Consider the following 18,048-nt stretch of genomic DNA (forward strand, 5'->3'; position numbering starts at 1 on the left):
AGAAGACGGGGGAAAATTCATGAAAGGTTTAGAAAAGAAGAGCTAGTCATTAGCAAGACACTCCTTTGCTAGATAGATTTATGGTCCGTTTGATTCAATTTTCCAAATATTACTTGGGAGAATACAAATACCTTTAGGTTAAAGCCCCTTAGGGAAATGCAAATGACGTTTGGTAAAAAATTCTTTATAAAGGTACTTTGGCCTAAATAGTGTTTGTCAATTTTTTTTTTTGCAAAAAGACTTTGGGAATTATCTTTTTTATTAAAAAAAAAACCTACCGTACCCTTCGCCGAAGCCGGCGAAGGCCTACGGCGGCCGGCAGCCGTCGCCCGTGGTCAGGTGATCCCCGGCGAGCCAGATTTGCCGCCAGCAGCTGTCGCCCGACCCCGAGCGACCCAGGCAGCAGACGGCCTCGGGCGACCCAGGCCGGCGGTGCCTGGACGGTCGCGCGACCTCAGGTGGCCGTCGCCTGGGTCGTGCGACCTCGCCGGCCCGATCCGATGTCGGCCGCCCTCACTGGCCTCTCTTGCCGGCTGCCTCACGAAGAAGATGAATAGTAACGAGAGAGGCAAAATCGGAATAAGCCAAAATAAGTGAGGGTAGTTAGGGGACAAAACATTTGGATTCAACATTTCCCCAAGGGGCTTTCGAGGCCAAAAGCTCCTTCCAAATGCTGAACCAAACGGGGCCTTAGTCTAACTATACTGAAGAGTGCAGGTTAAGAGAACTTGTAATTCTGATCCAATTTTGATGAAATCAAGAAATTTGTAAGCTCGGCGAAGCTAGGATGTGTTTTAGTAATTAGCCGGATTGAGAAAAGTACCATTCCGACAAGCAATTGCACATTACACGCAAAACCAATCTCTAAATCATTGATCGTACAGACATTTTTAAGAGGGTCTTGTTAACAAAACCCTTCTTAAAAAGCCAACATTTGACCTGATCAATCAACATTCTGCTGAGTGGTACTCCCTTGGATGTCACTCTCATTTGCCGCAAGAGTTAGATTAAGAAATAGGTTAACCACGATGGGAAGAAACTAGAAACATTTTCATCTCCAAGGAAACCAAAACTTATAAAAGCTGAAAGTCTCATCAATGGGTTTATCATAAGGTCACAAGACACTTGACTAATCTAATTGGGACTGAGGAAGTTTCCTAGGTCCAGGCAATTATCTTATCTAAATTCTGCAGCTTATCTCACAATGGACCTTTCGTGACAACTAAAGAATAGAGCGGACTCCTAATAAAATGTTCAGCAATCCACTCGTATTAGTTAGATAATGAGGACAATTCTATCAATCCCTTCTTTAATCCTACTCGGTACATAATCGAGAAAAGGGTCACCCAACCAAGGAAAGATATACCAAGTCATTGGCATCACATGATCATTAAATGTCCGGAAAGTGACTTAAACCGATCGCAACGAGGGATTGCTCAAAAGAACATATGGATCCTGTTGCTGACTATGGTCGATCCAGCACAGATTAGATCTCATCATCCCAACTTAAAGGACTCGGGTAAATCTAAACACTCCCGCGCGCATCTTCACTACAAAGGTTTGTGCCAGGAAAAAGTGTAGCAGAAGAAGACCCGTCATCATCTGGTGCAGCAAGGAGAACACGATGAGAAGATTCATCTTCACAGGCCCAGGCCTGATGAATCTGTTCAACAGTAAACAGTTCTTTTTGGGCAACTTTTATTAACTCATTCCATGCCCAACTTATATGACATGATCCATTAGCAAAATTGTGGAACTTCGACCAAGTTGGGCTGCCCATGGTGGGCTGACCCCCCCCTGTGGAGGCCCCAACATGATTAGGTACATGAAACTAGTCTCAGGACATCAGATGAGTACTAATCTTGGATAGATTCGAAACTGCCTTTTCGCGAGGAAAACAAGAAATTGTGTTAGAGATTACTAATTATTGATTCGTACAACATTTACTTTTCCTAATATTAGAAATTGCTCACCGTATTACTTACTATGATTGGTAGATATACATTGATGTTTTTCACATGACAAGTTACATTTGCTTTCCTATCCAGTTATTTTGACAAACTTGAACTCTTTTTTCCACACATCCTAAAAAAGCATGAAAAGAAAGGCTCGAATGGTACGATCACTCCATCGCCCTGTAATGGAAGAAGTGATCTCGTAGCTCTTGGTATGTCAAGATATGTGGTTAGGTACTCCATTTTATTTTCTCATCGAGGCGGACCCTAAACCTCGGGCTCGAGAGAGAGCTAGCTGTATGGATTCTTGAGAAGAGAGGAACCGTGCTGATGCGGATCTCTCTGCCGAGGAAGGCCATGTCCTGAGAAACATTGAATTGAAGGCCTCGAGAAAGCCCTAAAGGCAAAAGGGGCCCTTGCTTAGAAAAAAGATCATGTTGCATGATTCTTGCTAATAAGGAGATCGCTCCATGTGCTCTGCTTCACTATTTTAATTTGTACTCACTAGCCTTACCAAAATGTTAAAAAAAAAAAAGGGTGTTTTTAACGTAGGTCTGCTTCTTGCTGAGCGAATCGAACAGGAAACATTTTGTCGGGCTATTGTTCTCTTATTTTGTCGTCGCAAATACTGCTATACTTGATTTTTTTTATCCTTCAATTTGTTTTATTCTTCGTTATAACAGTGGAATGAACCCGGAAAAAAACATTTCTTTTTTTTTTTCCTTTTTTTTTTCGGAAGACTGGTGAGACTCGGAGAGAAATGGATCAGAAAGGGACAAAGGGAAAAAAAAAATTCGTTAAACGCCCCCGTAAAAAAAAGAGTTGTGATTTTCAATAAATAATCTCATTTATATTTTATATAATCATTGCAATAAAAGTTTAAAATTATTAAGTTAACAAGATTCAAAAGAAGAAAAAATAAAAAGAGGACTAAAATTGAAAACTCGGCTGACATAATATCCACTAGGGGTGAGCGGTTCCCGATCCGGTTCTGTCCAACCCAAGAACTGGGAACCGGACCGGGAGGACCGATTCCCAGTTTCTAGGACCGAGGACCGAACCGGCTAGTCTTGGGATCGTGGATCGGACCGATTCCAATGGGACCAATATTAAATATTATTTGTGAATCGGGAATCAATTGTTCCGTTCTTTCTTTTGTAGTTCTGATTTGATTTCATAAGGCCATGGAAAAAATTGAAAAAATATATATAATATATGAAAAAATTGAACAATCTGTTTCAATGGGATCAATATTAAATATTTTTCATATATAAATTAAATATTATATATATGAAAAAATTAAAAAAATATATATTTATCTATCTGGTCTGGTCCGGTTCCCATCCTAGAACCGGGAACCGAACTGCTCGAAAACTTGTTCTATTTTTAGGAACCGAGAATTAGATCAATATTCTCGAGAATCTGACCAAATCAGTCAGTCTGGTCTTGGTTTAGTCAGTCCATCTCTCTGACTCCTAATATCCACGTGGAACAATGGAGAAAAACACCATTTCTCCGTACAAAACAGCACCACGTGGAGCAACACCTCCCGCTGCCAATCAAGTCCCACGAAATTCCACAGCGCCTTCTTCTTCTCCACTTCGCCATTGGCCGTTCGCCATTCTCGCGTCTTCTTTCTCTGCAACTCTCCAATCTTCCCTTCAACGAGACCTCAATTCCGCAGACCCGTCAGAGCATGGCTTCGACCCCTTTCTCGGCTGCTTTCTCCACTCCTTCGCACGGCTTCCATCGAGCCAGAACGAATCGGAGCTCCTCCGTTCCAACCTCTTCTTGGTCCCCGTTAGGATCCTCGCTTGGTTCCTGTGAATCGGCTTTTTTCGTTAACGGGTTGCCGTTGTCGCTTCCGAGCTCGTCGCGGCGACTCGGCCCCAGTTCTCGCTCGTCGGGTGTTCATGCTAGAGCTGCCACCGGGAAGACCCTCTACGATTTCACTGTGAAGGTATCGAAATTTCTCTTCTTGGTTGTGGCTGAAAGTTGGTTTTTGACGACATTTTCTTTTGTTGATCATCAGGGAGCTTCGTAATTCACTTAAAAACGACGTTTTTATTGATTTTTTTTTTGGTAAGGACGTTTTTATTGATTTATTTTCTGTAGAATCAAGCAATTACGATGACTTGCCCAATCTACTTTGGGAATTAGAAAAAATATATATCCTAATTGTCTCAGCCGCCACACTGTTTTCGCATCTTCTCTGTTTTATTGTTTCTTTTCGGTGACGAGGAAGCACATTTTAGCTACTTAATCTTGGTGCTTTCAATTTTGGACTGAAAGAAATTAAGCTGAAGCTGAAGTCTCTTATTTGCTGTTTGTGCGCATGGATGAACTGGTTTGCAAATTCTCCGAGGTACGCAAATCCTCGGAATTAAGAGTTGTGCTCTTCATGGCTAAGAATTCTCTGTTGTTTTGGCACCTCAGACTATAAGTGGGCACTATTTACTATACATTTTTCTGTATATATACTGAATTTTGGGTGGAACTACTTTATTCGTGATAATTGCTAATTGCTGCACACATTTTTCTGCATGGTTCAGGACATTGACAGTAAGGATGTTTCTCTGAGCAAATTCAAGGGAAAAGTCTTATTAATTGTGAACGTCGCTTCCAAATGGTAATTGCTTTGTCGCCTTCGATTGTCTGATTTGATTTATTGGACGTACAGTCTCATCGAAGAATTTTCTTGTGATTTAGTGGCTTGACGACATCAAACTACAAGGAGCTCTCGCACGTATATGAGAAGTACAAGACTCAAGGTGAGATGAAATTGTGAATAGAGTTATAGAATTCCTTAAAAGCTTCCTCTGTTTGGAAGTTAGACTACTATCTTCGAGCTAGTAGGGATCATAAATCAGTAAATATAGGCAATGAAATCGTGATTCAACCAAAGGATGTGGATCACCTTACTATGTTGGTGTCTTTTCCCACTCATCTGCAAACGTGCAATAGCGCTGGAGTTTTGTCCATCCTAGATGCCAAAAGATTCAAGTAGAAGTTTTCTTCAAGTTCTCGAGACCATCTAATTAGGTGCTGAATTTCCATCTACGACAAGTTGTGTCAATCATTATGCTTTTCAATTTTAGTTTTTGTCAATGACATGGGTTCCAACCACAATTTAAATCTTCTGAAGCAAGCTTTCTTTTGTTTGGTCTGTGATAGCGTGTCTTACACAGATCACTAAAAGGATTGTCCAATGGTCTTGCTGCAGTTGAGTGTAACAGTGTTCTAGAAGTCAGTTGTCCTTTACTATATTTTTCTGTGGGACTTTTACCAAATGCACAAGTGCACAGCTATTGGAGTGTTTGTTCGAGTCCATTTTCTGGTGATATATTTAGCCAATCGTGTTAGTTACATCCTTTTTTTTTTTTTGGTATTCATGCACATTTATGAAGGGCACAGTTAGAGATGCTTCCTCTGTGTGCGCGTGCGCGCGCGCGTGTGTGAGAGAGAGAGAGAGAGAGAGAGGGACGCAGTAGTATTTCCTGGATGAGTGGATGGAAAGATAGGGGTAGAGAAAGAAAGATGTACCTCCACTGACGAAGGGGAAGAGAGAGAGAGAGCTATATACTTTGCTATATCGGAGAGACAGGAAGAGATCCACTTCCTAGAGAGTGAAATACGTTCTTTGCTTTGATGTGAGGAGAGAGAGATAGAGAGGGAGAGACCTCTGGCTCTAATGGAAGGGAGGGATGGCTGTTTCTTCGCTGTGATGGAAAGAGTGGGAGACCTCTTCCCTATGATATCATATATATGTGCGTGCGTGCATGTTTGTGTGTGAATTTTCTCTGTGCATTTGGATTTGGTTAGTCCTCTTTCCAAATCTTTGAAATTGATGGGAAACACCTTGGGCTGTCCATGTTACAGGTTTTGAAATACTGGCTTTTCCTTGTAATCAATTTGGTGGCCAGGAGCCCGGTTCAAATCCTGAGATTAAGCAATTCGCCTGTACAAGGTTTAAAGCAGAGTTTCCGATATTTGATAAGGTTTGACTCCCACATACATTCTTTCCTCTATTTTAAGTGATGACTGGAATGAACAACTGAGTTCAAGTTCTGTTTGAAACAGGTCGACGTTAATGGACCAGGTACGGCCCCTGTATATCAGTTTCTGAAATCAACTGCAGGAGGTTTTTTGGGTGACCTGATCAAGTGGAACTTTGAGAAGTTTCTGGTTGATAAAAATGGCAAAGTTGTGGAGAGATATCCTCCAACAACGTCTCCTTTTCAAATAGAGGTACGTTTTTATTTAATTTGTGAAGTTTGGAGAGTTGCCTAAGTAACTGATGTTCTGAAGCATGGTAACTACTGGCTTTCATGACTGCTTGGGGATGGTTACAGTCTTGTATGTTTATCACTGTATCTACGGTGTGCTTTATAATCATTCACCTTGCTGTTCACATAGAAAAAGCCGGTCCTTACTCTTTCTCTTTCTGAGGCAGAGAGCGCTGCACGTCCATTGTAACTTCTGTGTTCTCAGTGCACTAATTCACCTGAGTCATTGACAATGATAAGTTTTTACACCTCCCATTCACCAGAAAGGAGATCTATATGTCACAGTTGGTGATTCTAGAAACAACTAACAAAAGACTTCAGTGCAGATAATCTTTTGAACACGATTTGAGCGGTTCTTTCGATTAATATTCTCGAGTCTTCTTGCAGAAGGACATTCAGAAGCTTCTTGCTGCTTGATCATTTATCCAACAGTAATTCTCTCATCGTAGGAGGAAACAAACTGAATGAGTTGGGGTTAAAGGTTCTGCGGCACCTCTTTTTTTCTATGAACAAGATGTATTTGCGACGTACATTTGGACATGCTGAACTGGAGTTAGTGGGTTGTTCATTCATCTACAATTGCCTTTAGTGCTCTTATAGATCGTATGAATATGAAGCGTTGCAAGGTCGATATCGGCCAGACGGGTAAGCAAACGTAGCATGTACTTCCGTTTGTGAAACTCAGTGTACAAACGAAGAATGTGCAGCACTGGATTTAGTCTAGCAGTTGAACTGCCATAGCATGGACCTTTTCCTAGAAACAGCATCTCTTTTCACATTAGGATGCTGGCGGAAAGGCGAAAAGTGTTAAAGAGTCGGCTCTCGACTCCCGCGTGCTTAGACCTGAAAGTTTGGGATGATGTGCTAGTGGAACGCGACTCGAGCTGCGGCGAGCGTTAATGGTCCCATTCATAGTAGTGAGAAAGACGCTCGAGAAATCGAAAAGGGGGTCTGATTTGGTGCACTGACCATTTTCCTGCTTTTACTTGCGGCACATTTCATGATGCCCAGTCGAGTGTCATGGTTCAGGCAGCTTCGAATCGATTTCACATGTCTTCATGGGTCATCTCTCTAATCTTCTTTTAAGATGTTGCCAATAGCCTCGTGAAAATGGCGCCGCCGACCATGGCGACCGCCCTATTTCGAGATTTCCCCGGCAATGAGCGCACCTCCTGAAAATAAACTTCCTACAGTGGTATTGAACAACATCTTGTGCTTCCTTCCGCCATGGATATGGCGCTCCTGAAAATAAACTTCCTACAGTGGTATTGAACAACATCTCGTGCTTCCTTCCGCCATGGATATGGCGCTTGAGTGGAGCAAGCAAACCTCACCTTGATGATCAATGGCAGCTTGTGCTTATTCGCAGATTCCGATTTTTGACATTCTTTTATGCAAGTGTGGACATACAAATCATTTATCAAAAGGGTGGTTGCGTTTGATTATGTCGCAACAACTGTCATCTCGTCCTAGAAAATTGGGGGAGTTCCCCCTCCCAAGTTCCAAACTCAAAGAAATGATTTCTCATATCCTCCGAATTTGAAGTCATTCTCCTCGAATTTCAAAGCTAAGTGTTAATCTACGAGTCACCCGCACGTGTTATTCTCGTGGGATAAAAAAAATTAACACTCATCAGTCCTCATCTTTGCTTCCAATCTACTAATCACATGTAACTTAAATATGCAGTCAAGTATTATATAATAATATTGATGATATTAGATCATATCTCTCATTCGAAGTTATTACCCACTTTATTTAAAGGTGAAGAAATATAAAAGCTACTATATTATTTAGCGAGCGATACCGAAAAATTAATGTAAATAAGTAGAGTCACGCTCGTGAGATTGTGATACTTTCGATAACCGACTATATACGAATAAGCATAAAGTAATCATGGTTCATTAAATTTTTCTTATTAATTATACATGTTTTTAACTCACGATTCTGAACAGCTAATGAAAGTTTTCTCGCGCAGGATATATGATTCCCTGCGAGGACGTACCCCGCCCCACCACACATGAGGCATGGGACGGTGGCGAGCACGGCGAATGCGATTCCCAGTCCTGCTCTGGTGCCCATCCCTACTTTACTCTACATAAATATTTCATATCTCCATTAAGAGATGGATAGTTAAGACCCTTTTTCCTTGTTTGGTTTTCAATGTACAAATATAAACTATAATCTAAATTAACCCCTCCCAACAAATCCTCCAAACCCCTCCCTTCACATCTCAGGTTAAGGGCTTCTTCTTTCTCTTGATGTGTGCAAGTGGAGCAAGTATAGAGGTGGGAATTTGAGAGGAGAACTCATATGGGGTGGGATGATCCTTGGACCACCTCATCATTTGCTTTCAAATTAATTGGAGACATGTGTAGATCATGCCCGATAAATTAATTCCCCACAAACAAAATTATATACTAAAGATGCACCAAGCACAATGCATGTCCCAACCCAAAAAAGTATTTTACTACTCTAACGAATAATTTTTGCATATATGTGAAAATTATAAGTATTGGGAAGGAACCTCCCTAAGTTCAATCTCTATATTGATTAAAGAATCCATTCGTGTAACCCAAACCTTACGCTTGCAGCAATGTATCCCCCAAGAGTCAACTCTTCCCTATGAAAAGACTCTCTCCCTCTCCCTGAAACCTCAGCAAAATGGGCTCCCTAGAAACCGAGAAACTGGTCCAAGAGTCCCTCTCCGACCACCACCGTCCGCCGCCCTCTGCCGCCGCCGCTTTCCAACCGAAAGCTTCCAAGAACCGCCTCTTCTCCCTCCTCCTCGAGCCCATCCAATGGCTCCAGATGCTGTCCGCCAACCTCAACCCGACCTTCATCCTCGGCGTCTTCGTCGTGTACGGCCTCAACCAGGGCTTCGCCGGCTCCTTCTTCAGGGTCGTCTCCGACTTCTACTGGAAGGACGTGCAGCGGGTCCAGCCCTCCTCCGTCCAGCTCTACAGCGGCCTCTACTACATCCCCTGGATCATGAAGCCCCTCTGGGGCCTCCTCACCGACGTCTTCCCCGTGATGGGCTACCGCCGGAGGCCCTACTTCGTCGCCGCAGGGGTCCTCGGGGCGACCTCGGCGATGGCGGTGGCGGCCGGGGGCAGGCTGCCGGTGCCGGAGGCGCTGGCGTTCCTGGTGGGGCTGACCGCCGCCGTGGCCATCGCCGACGTGACCATCGACGCGTGCGTGGCGCGCAACAGCATCGAGATGGCGGCGCTCGCGCCGGACATGCAGAGCCTCTGCGGGCTGTGCTCGTCCGCCGGAGCATTGATTGGGTACTCCACCAGCGGCTTCTTCGTTCACCATATCGGAGCTCAGGTCAGCTCAAAGTTTCTAATTTTTTCTTCTTAAGTTTAGTTTAGTCAAATTAAGAATATTTAGCTGGCATTTTTTATTGGATTAGTTAGATTATCAATTAACTAGATCTTGGACAATTGGGATTTCCTGGCCCTACAGGGCCTACACGTTAAAGAAAGGCTGACCATTTCACAGTCAAATTTAACTGCACGAATGTCAGCAAATCTTGAACAGAATTTCTTCGTTTGATGCTGACTTTATTTACCAGAGATGGAGGGTAAATATTCGTGTTTTGATCTCACTATGATTTTCTCAAGTGCTATGTTGGAAATGATTTCTCAGAACACTATACTTTGTCAATTGAAATACGTTCGAATGATCGGTGACCACACGTCCGAATTAATCAAACGTAAGATAGAGAGAATATCTAACTCTTTTAAAGCCTTCGTTAAAGAAAAATTTAAGGAAATGGGTGCGGTAATAATCAATTTCGCGGCACGCAAGATTTATCCTTTGGAAATTGCCACTAATCTTATTTTAGATGAATTTCAAATTATTTTTTGTTGTGGTGGTGATTTTTTTGCAGGGAGCTCTGGGGATATTAGCAATCCCGCCAGCTTTGTTGATAGGTCTTGGTTTTGTAATTCATGAAGGGAGGACAGACGCTCTACATTCCGAGAAGAAGCAAAAGGTCAGCAATAATTCTAATTCTCGCAATGCTTTTCTCATGGTCACATCTTTATTTTTTTTTGCGTGCTACGGATTAATTCTTAAATAATATTTCCGCAATACAAAGAAAACACCCATAGAAATATTCACCTCGAGCATCTCTAATTTATAGCTAAATTGGGTACGACCCTTAGAGCTTCGTCTTAGCTAATTGGCCAATCAATAAGTCAACGAACGTTAAAGTCAATGGAGATTTAAAGATGGACGTGTCTCCATCTAGGGTTTTGGTCAACTTTAATGACGGTAGCGAATCCAAATCTGAGAAGTGTGTGGCGTGAAGGTGTTCACAACGGATCGAAACTCAACCTTCCTTCTCGGGTCAGGGGGGTCAACGATGAAAGTTTAGGCGATTTGTCTCGTTCAAGTCCTACTTTCCCCCTTTTTTTCTTTTTACCAAGGAAAAACAGGGAAGAATTAAATTGAATAAGCTAAAACAAATGAATGAATCGTGGGCAAAGTTGCTTGCGGTGACGGGTTTCTAATCGTTAAAAAGGGTGTGAAAACGAAAGCTTGAACATCTTAATCAGGGTTTTGACCAAAACAAGAACATCTTAATCAGTGCTTTGTGGTTTAATTATAAGTAGATTATCTTTAGAGGTTAGGTTAAGCGGTGGACTTTCTGACTTGCATTGGCTTTTCAACCTCGGAAAAATACATATTTTTTTCATCGAAGTATAACAACCCAGAAGCACCTGCCTTAGAAACACTTCCTTTATTTACTAAAAATTATCTTTTAGCTAGAAAAAAAAACAAAGAAAATGGCCATGGAACTGCCATCTCCAGCCTGTATTATTCTCGAAAGAAAGCACGAGATCTCTCTTGAGATCCTCCGTGTTGAATTGCTCGTTTTATAAAGTTCGTGAACGAGGCGGGAGATGAGCGTAAATTAAAACGAATCGAAGTAAATATCGAAAAAAAAGGCGACGCTGTTTTCACGGCCGTAACTAGTTTTTCGGTTCAACAGGGTTACTGCAGCTTTGACTAGTGATTCCCTTTTCCGGGGTGATTTTTTGACCTAATCTCGTCACTCGGGCTTTTTATTAGGGGTGAACGGTTTCCGATCCGGTCCAATCCAACCCAAGAACCGGGAACTGGACCAGAAGGACCGATTCCCAGTTTCTAGGACCAGGGACCAGACCGGCTAGTCTTTGGACCGTGGATCGAACCGGTTCCAATAGGACTAATCATTTATTGGTAAACGCAAGAGGGAATTTGGGAAATTATATTAGGCTTTCTATTTTTTCAAAAATTTTAAAAAGTAAATAAATATATATATATATATATATATATGAAAAAATTAGAAAAATATATATTTATCGGTTCGGTTCCTACCCTAGATACGGGAACCGGACAGCTCGGAAACCGGTTCCACTTTTAGGAACCGGGAACCGGACCGATATTCCAGAGAACCGGACCAAACCGGTTAGTCCGGTCCGGTCCCGGTTTGGGCGGTCCATCTTGCTTACCCCTAGTTTTTATCGGGTTGTTTTTGGTGGCCGAAATGATGTTGACCAAACTAAGGAGTTTTCAAAATGCCGAATCAAACGCACTCCACGTGTGAAGATGATGCATGCAACAATAATGCATGTAAAAACTGCACCAAAAATTGATTTTTCATGTGAGATTTCTTGATAAAATACCAAAGAGGAATGACGTGTAGATAACCCTTTTTTAAGGTGGTTATATACTATGTTTTGACAGGCGAAATGTCTTTGTCCATTGATATGAACAAGACATTATATATCCCCATTGACGTTAGCTACAAGCAAATCTTCTTATGCCTTGTTCTATATTCTTCTTCAATTTTCCGCTGGAGAGATTGCACGCGTTAATTATCTTATATACTGGAAAATTTAGAGATCAAAGATACAACAGAAACTTCTTCCTCACAGGTTCATCAAGAGTAAGCTGCAAAATGATTGAGTGTAGATCCGAATAATATTTTATTAGACGATAACACCGGCGGAATTATTGTTCCGCGCCTAAAAAATACAGAATTTATTGGTAAAGCAAAGGGACAAGTGTCAGACAAATCATAAACCTTTTGCATTGGTGTCAATTGTATCCTAAACCTTTTTTTTGTGCCAATTGAATCATAGACCTTTTGATATAGTGCCAATTGAGTCCTAAATCTTTTGATATAGTGCTAATTCAGTCATTCTGGCTAATTTTGATTGGATTTTGCTGACATGGACGCCAGCTGGCCTAGGTGCATGGCTGGTGTTAACGTGGACAATTTTTAATAATATTTGAATTTTTTTATTAATTTTCTGATTTTTTTTCTTTTTTTTTTTTCCTCTTCTCCATCCTTACTCTAGCCGGTTGCCGGACCGGCGACAGGCCAGAAGCCGGTCACCGACGAGGCTTGCCCTGCCCTCGCCGGCCATGGGTGATGCTCGCCCTCGCCAATGATGGCGAAGGCGAGCCTCGCCATGGCTGGGCGAGGTTGAGCTCGCCAGATCTAGTGAGGTCGGGCCTCACCCAGCCGCTGGTGAGGGCGACTGGCCATGGGTGATGCTCGCCCTTGCTAGCGACAGTGAAGGCGAGCCTCGCCATGGTTGGGCGAGGCTCGAGCTCGCTAGATCCAGGGAGGTCGAGCCTCGCCCAACCGCTGGTGAGGGCAGTCGGCCATGGGCGACGTTCGGCCTCGCCAGCGATGGCAAAGGCAAAGGTGAGCCTCGCCATGGCTGGGCGAAGCTCAATCTCACCAGATCCGGCGAGTTCGAGCCTCGCCCATGGCCGGCCGCCCACGCCCAGCCATGGCGAGGCTCGCCTTCGCCTTTGCCATCGCTGGCGAGGGCGAGCGTCGCCCATGGCCAGCGAGGCCGCCCTCGTGGCCATCCGGCAAGGGCAAGCCTCGCCGGTAACTGGCCTCTGGTCTCTGGCCTTTAGCCGGTTGCCGGTCCAGCGACCGGCTAGAGTAAGGAGGGAGAAGAGAAAAAAAAAAGAAAAAAAAAGAAAAAAATCAGAAAATTAATAAAAAATTTAAAATATATATTAAAATATTATTTTAAATTGTCCACGGTAGCGTCGGCGGTGTCACGTAGGCCGGCCGGTATCCATGTCAACAAAATCGGGCCAAAATTAGCCGGAATGACTAAATTGGCACAAAGACAAAAGGTTTAGGACTCAATTGGCACAAATACAAAAGGTTTAAGATTTTTCCGACACTTTTCCCGTAAAACAAATGATCGGTGACTTTCTTTCTATGTAATATGTTGGTAATTTACATTTCTATGTAATATGTTGGTAATTTACAGATAATTTTATGAAATCATTAAAAAAAATTAGTCATTTGTAGATTAGCAATTTTCATATAAACCTATCAAATTTTATTTGCATAACTCACCGACGCTCCAAATTGACTAATTCTTCTATGAAATTACCAAAGCGATTTACCAAGTTTTATCATTAGTGTGTTCTGGATTATCAATTCCCATTTGAATTACTTACCTTACGGTACATTAAGGCATTTCTTTGTCTATAGAGAGACACATTTCAACTTAACATTGTAACGTAATTCGCACGTCCTTTCAAAGCGTGGAAATCCGAGAAAGATGTTTCATGTGGTGCATTAACATTAAATCACCGAAACCAAGCATTCTGATTCATTCATTACACATCAAACGAGAGTAAGCTCAAAAGTTTGGAAATAAAAAAGATCAATAGGTATCGAACAAACAACCACTCGCCTGGGTGGCGCTGCTGGAACGCGCACTTTTCCTCTCGCAAAAGGTTGAGTGTTCGAATCCCGGGCGCCGCAGGGTGACTTAACCGGTGGCACGTGTGTGGTGGCTAGCACGTGTCGCCCTCAGGGTTTACTCCCCGGCTGTCGGCCGTGCAGGGGTTCCCTGGGTTACAAAAAAAAAAAAAAAAAAATAGGTATCGAACAATAGCATTGTACAAGATTTTCTTTGTCGAGGCGTCGACTTCAGCATCGGCATTGACTATAATGTGCGCAGGCCACGGAGAAGATAGGAGTAGCAATGAGAGGCATGTACGAAACAATCAAGCTCCCCCAAGTATGGAAGCCATCCCTCTACATGTACCTCTCCTTCTCCCTCAACATAAGCACGCACGAAGGCCAGTTCTACTGGTACACCGACCCCGAGGCCGGCCCGGCCTTCTCCCAGGAGTTCGTCGGCATGGTCTACGCCGTCGGCGCGCTCGCCTCCATGGTCGGCGTCCTCATCTACCAGAAAGCCCTCAAGGACTGCCCGTTCCGGAAGCTCCTGTTCTCCGTGCAGTTCCTGTACGCCATCACGGGGATGCTCGACCTCGTCTTCGTCCGGAGGTGGAACCTGGCGCTCGGGGTGCCCGACTCGTTCTTCGTGATCGCGGAGGAGTGCGTGTCGCGGGTGGTGAGTAGGATCCGGTGGATGCCGATGATCGTGCTCAGCACCAAGCTGTGCCCGCTGGGGATCGAAGGGATGTTCTTCGCGCTGCTCATGTGCATCGACAGCCTGGGGTTCCTGAGCTCCAAGATGGGGGGAGGGCTGGTGCTGCGCCTCATGCACGTCACGAGGACGGACTTCAGGAACCTGTGGCTGGCCCTGCTGATACGGAACGTGCTGCGGCTCGCCACGCTGGGGTTGATCTTCCTGGTCCCGGAGGCGGAGCAGTCCGACGCCATCGTCGCTTCCGGCGCGTTCAGCAATAAGAACGGAAGCACGGACGACGAAGACGACGACTACGACGGCCGCGGCCATGGCCATGAAGGGTTACAACTCGTTCCCACGAGCGAGCAAAGCGAGGTTTAACGCTAATTCGATTTTGTACAGAGATTAAGGCATCCATTGCATTAATTGATATTATATTTCAAATTTTCCAGATTATCTTGTTTTTCTTTGAGGATAAAAATTCGAGGTTTGGTTTGCCTTTTTTTTTTTTGGGGGGTTGCATTTGGCCAACGAAACGACGACGGTCCGTTTTGATTTTTGCGGGGATTCGGACTCCCGTGGACTTAGAAAGTTGTGACCTGGTGGTCCCCACTCCTCGAGGGTTTCGTCGACCGGTCTTTCACGAGGGGTACATTTGTCATTCGACCTTCCCTCTTTATCGTTTCCCGATGCGTCATGGGACCCAACTTCATTTGTCGTCGTTTTAGCTAGACCAAGAATTATTGTCGGGATCCCAATTAGATGGACAACAGAGAGTTTACAAAATTTAATCAAGCACGGCGATTAGGATCTAAAATTAAATTCGATGTTTCAGCGCGTGACCGAGTCGAGGCTTTTTCTTCTTTCGATTTTTTTGTTTCCTCTAGAGATTTACAACGTCGCGATCCAAATCGACACATGTTCGAGATTGGCACTGATCAATGCGACCGAATCGACATGGAGAAAGAAAAGTAGAGACACTAAAACCACGAACCCATGATCTCGGAATGCCATGCCGATTAAAGTCGGAATAAAAATACGACTATGTTTATTTCCTAGCTAGCAATAATGTATAAGAAGCATCTCGTTGCTTTCCATTTCCTATACCAAGGAAAATTTTAGTAAATTTGATTTTCAAGTACGAGACATCCAATGATTTATATCATTATATGAAATAAAAAAAGACACCAACCTTGTGATGTACGCGAGAAAGTAAGATCAATTTACTATTTTCTTTATTTAATTATACAAATCATCAGACCGTCTTAGTTATAGTTTCGATTGATGAGGAAATTTGGGAGATAGACAAAGCAGGAAACATGTTCCCACACGGCACATAAAAACACATCCAAATAACACTTAAAAATGACACGAATGATCAATATAAAAGAAAGAAAGGAAAAAGAACCAAAATGGTAAAAGTTGAAAAAAAGCCATCGACCAAATAAAAAGGAAAGAAAAAAAAACCAATAAAATAGCTCGCAAAAATTGGAAAAAAGGGCCAAAATGGTAAAAAAAAAAAAAGGAATTTAGCGCACGAATTTGATGAAAGAAAGAGAAAATCGAGTGGGTGAAGGATAGAGAAACGCAAATGCTTAGGCTCAGACCAAGTTTGCAGGGTTACGATCGAAGCCAAAGGGCGGCAGAGAGGCACCACCCACCCAAAGAAGCCGGACACCGCCGCACCGACCCCTCGGCTGCGACCAGAGTCGGTTGCCGGCGAAGAGAAGGGACGGTGCCGTCCATTTCCGTTCGCGGGCCATCCGGGTCGCCCCGCCGGGAGGGGGGCAAAAGAATGCGGGCGTGGGCGAGTGGGGCGCTTCCCTCGATGCCACCCCCGACCAGATCCCTCCGTGCGCGCACACGCTCTTCCAAACTTGGGGAACAACCGTCATCACGGCCTTACGGGTCGGTCGGTCCGGTCCGGGTCGGGTCGCGCGGTCGGAGCCCGACCGCGGCGGGGCGGGGGTGGGGGGGCGATTTTCAGATCATCAGAAAAGATGAGGAGCAACATCAAACAAGAAGCCTGTGAAGAAGAAGAAGAAGAAGAAGAAGCAGCAGCAGCAGCAAGATTCTCTAAGCAGCCGAGAGAATGAAGCAGACGCATCACAGAGAGAGAGAGAGAGAGACAGCGAGTCATGGTCGAATGGTGTTCTAGGATCGTCGGTGAAATCACGGGCTTCTTCCTTCCACCATCAGATCCCGCGGCGGAGGGAGCGAGGTAGAGGGGGAGAGAGAGCCTCATTCAAGATTCGAGCGTGCCCGACGAACCCTAAAAACGGAGGTTTTCTCACCTGTGGGTGGGGTTTCGGTTTATGATCTTCTGGTTTCCGTGGCCCTCGGCGATTTTACCTTTCTGCCCTTCGTCCTTCCCGAAAAGGACAAATCGCGGGAGGGCATTTCGGTCTCCACGGCCGGTGCTTTTTCCCTCTTCTTAAAACCGGGAGTCAGTGACCGACGGACGGTAGTGATCGTCTGATGTTAAACGGACAGGGCTTCGTCGGCACTGATTAAAATAAATATAATGAGATAATCGTACGATTTTTAATGCATTAATCATTTTTCTTGTTACTTTTCCAAAAACAGATTATTTAACATGACTATTATTCACTCGCCACGAGAAATATATCGAGAGAAAAAAAATCTTGGAGGAAAAAGGGGGGAAAATTTCCAAAGAACGGAGCAATCTGCAGGCGAGATTAAAATTGGGAAAGAAACAATTTTTTTTTTTACATTAGAGAAATAAGAAAAACCCTGCATGTAGGGCCCAAATCTTCAACCAAAAAAGAAAGAAAAGTGAAAAAGAACAGAAGAAGAGAATTCAGGAAGAAATTCGTGAAAGACAGAGAGAGGGAAGGAGGCTCGGATTCGACAATGATCAGGCAAAATGATGAAGAAGGAACCCCGCCATGGCTGCGTGCCGGCTCTGGCCGCCCCGCCAAGATACGGTCGGTTCTCAGCGCCTGCCTTCTCTCACCCCGCATTTCGTCACAGCCTCTCTTACCGCATTTCCCTTCTTTTCTTCTGTAAAACCCAGAATAATCTTCTGCGGAGATCGTAGGTTACAGTTGGGGGGTTGGTGGTGGTGGTGAGCATGAAAATGGAGAAGCAGAGAACGGGTCGGGTCGGATCGGGAAGCAGCTGCTATGGGAATGGTCGTAGTTTCAAAAAAAAAATTTTTTTTTTTGGTCGAAGGTCGCTGTTGTTTCAGTTCAATTCCCCTTTGTTTCGCGGAGCGGCTGTTTCGGACGGGCGGAAACGCGCGCGCGAAGAGGCACGCGCGCCCTCGCGCCCGCCCGCCCGCCCGCCGTGGGTCGGCGAAATCATCGGCTCCACCGTCGACCGGAGAGGCGGCAACCGCCCCAGGAGCCTCTCCGGGAGGCAGAGCCTCAA

The 18,048-nt window shown here is 44.2% G+C and overlaps 2 protein-coding genes across 2 annotated transcripts; both read left to right on the forward strand.

Annotated features, from left to right (window-relative positions):
- Positions 1 to 3,560: 3,560 nt before the first annotated feature.
- Positions 3,561 to 6,820, forward strand: LOC115685321 (probable phospholipid hydroperoxide glutathione peroxidase). The gene is made up of 6 exons (XM_030610370.2): positions 3,561 to 3,915; positions 4,508 to 4,584; positions 4,665 to 4,726; positions 5,835 to 5,953; positions 6,036 to 6,203; positions 6,629 to 6,820. The coding sequence occupies exons 1-6, from the start codon at positions 3,652 to 3,654 to the stop codon at positions 6,656 to 6,658; spliced, it is 720 nt and encodes a 239-aa protein (XP_030466230.1). The 5' UTR covers positions 3,561 to 3,651; the 3' UTR covers positions 6,659 to 6,820.
- Positions 6,821 to 8,755: 1,935 nt separating this feature from the next.
- Positions 8,756 to 15,118, forward strand: LOC115685319 (probable folate-biopterin transporter 6). Its single transcript, XM_030610361.2, has 3 exons — positions 8,756 to 9,568; positions 10,134 to 10,238; positions 14,239 to 15,118. Exons 1-3 carry the CDS (start codon positions 8,903 to 8,905, stop codon positions 15,034 to 15,036), a joined length of 1,569 nt encoding a protein of 522 aa, XP_030466221.1. The 5' UTR covers positions 8,756 to 8,902; the 3' UTR covers positions 15,037 to 15,118.
- The last annotated feature ends 2,930 nt before the right edge of the window (positions 15,119 to 18,048 follow it).

This window comes from Syzygium oleosum, unplaced genomic scaffold (genome assembly GCF_021117445.2).
Source record: "Syzygium oleosum isolate NSW1041296 unplaced genomic scaffold, Sole_v2.1 Sole_v2.04, whole genome shotgun sequence".
NCBI lineage: Eukaryota > Viridiplantae > Streptophyta > Magnoliopsida > Myrtales > Myrtaceae > Syzygium > Syzygium oleosum.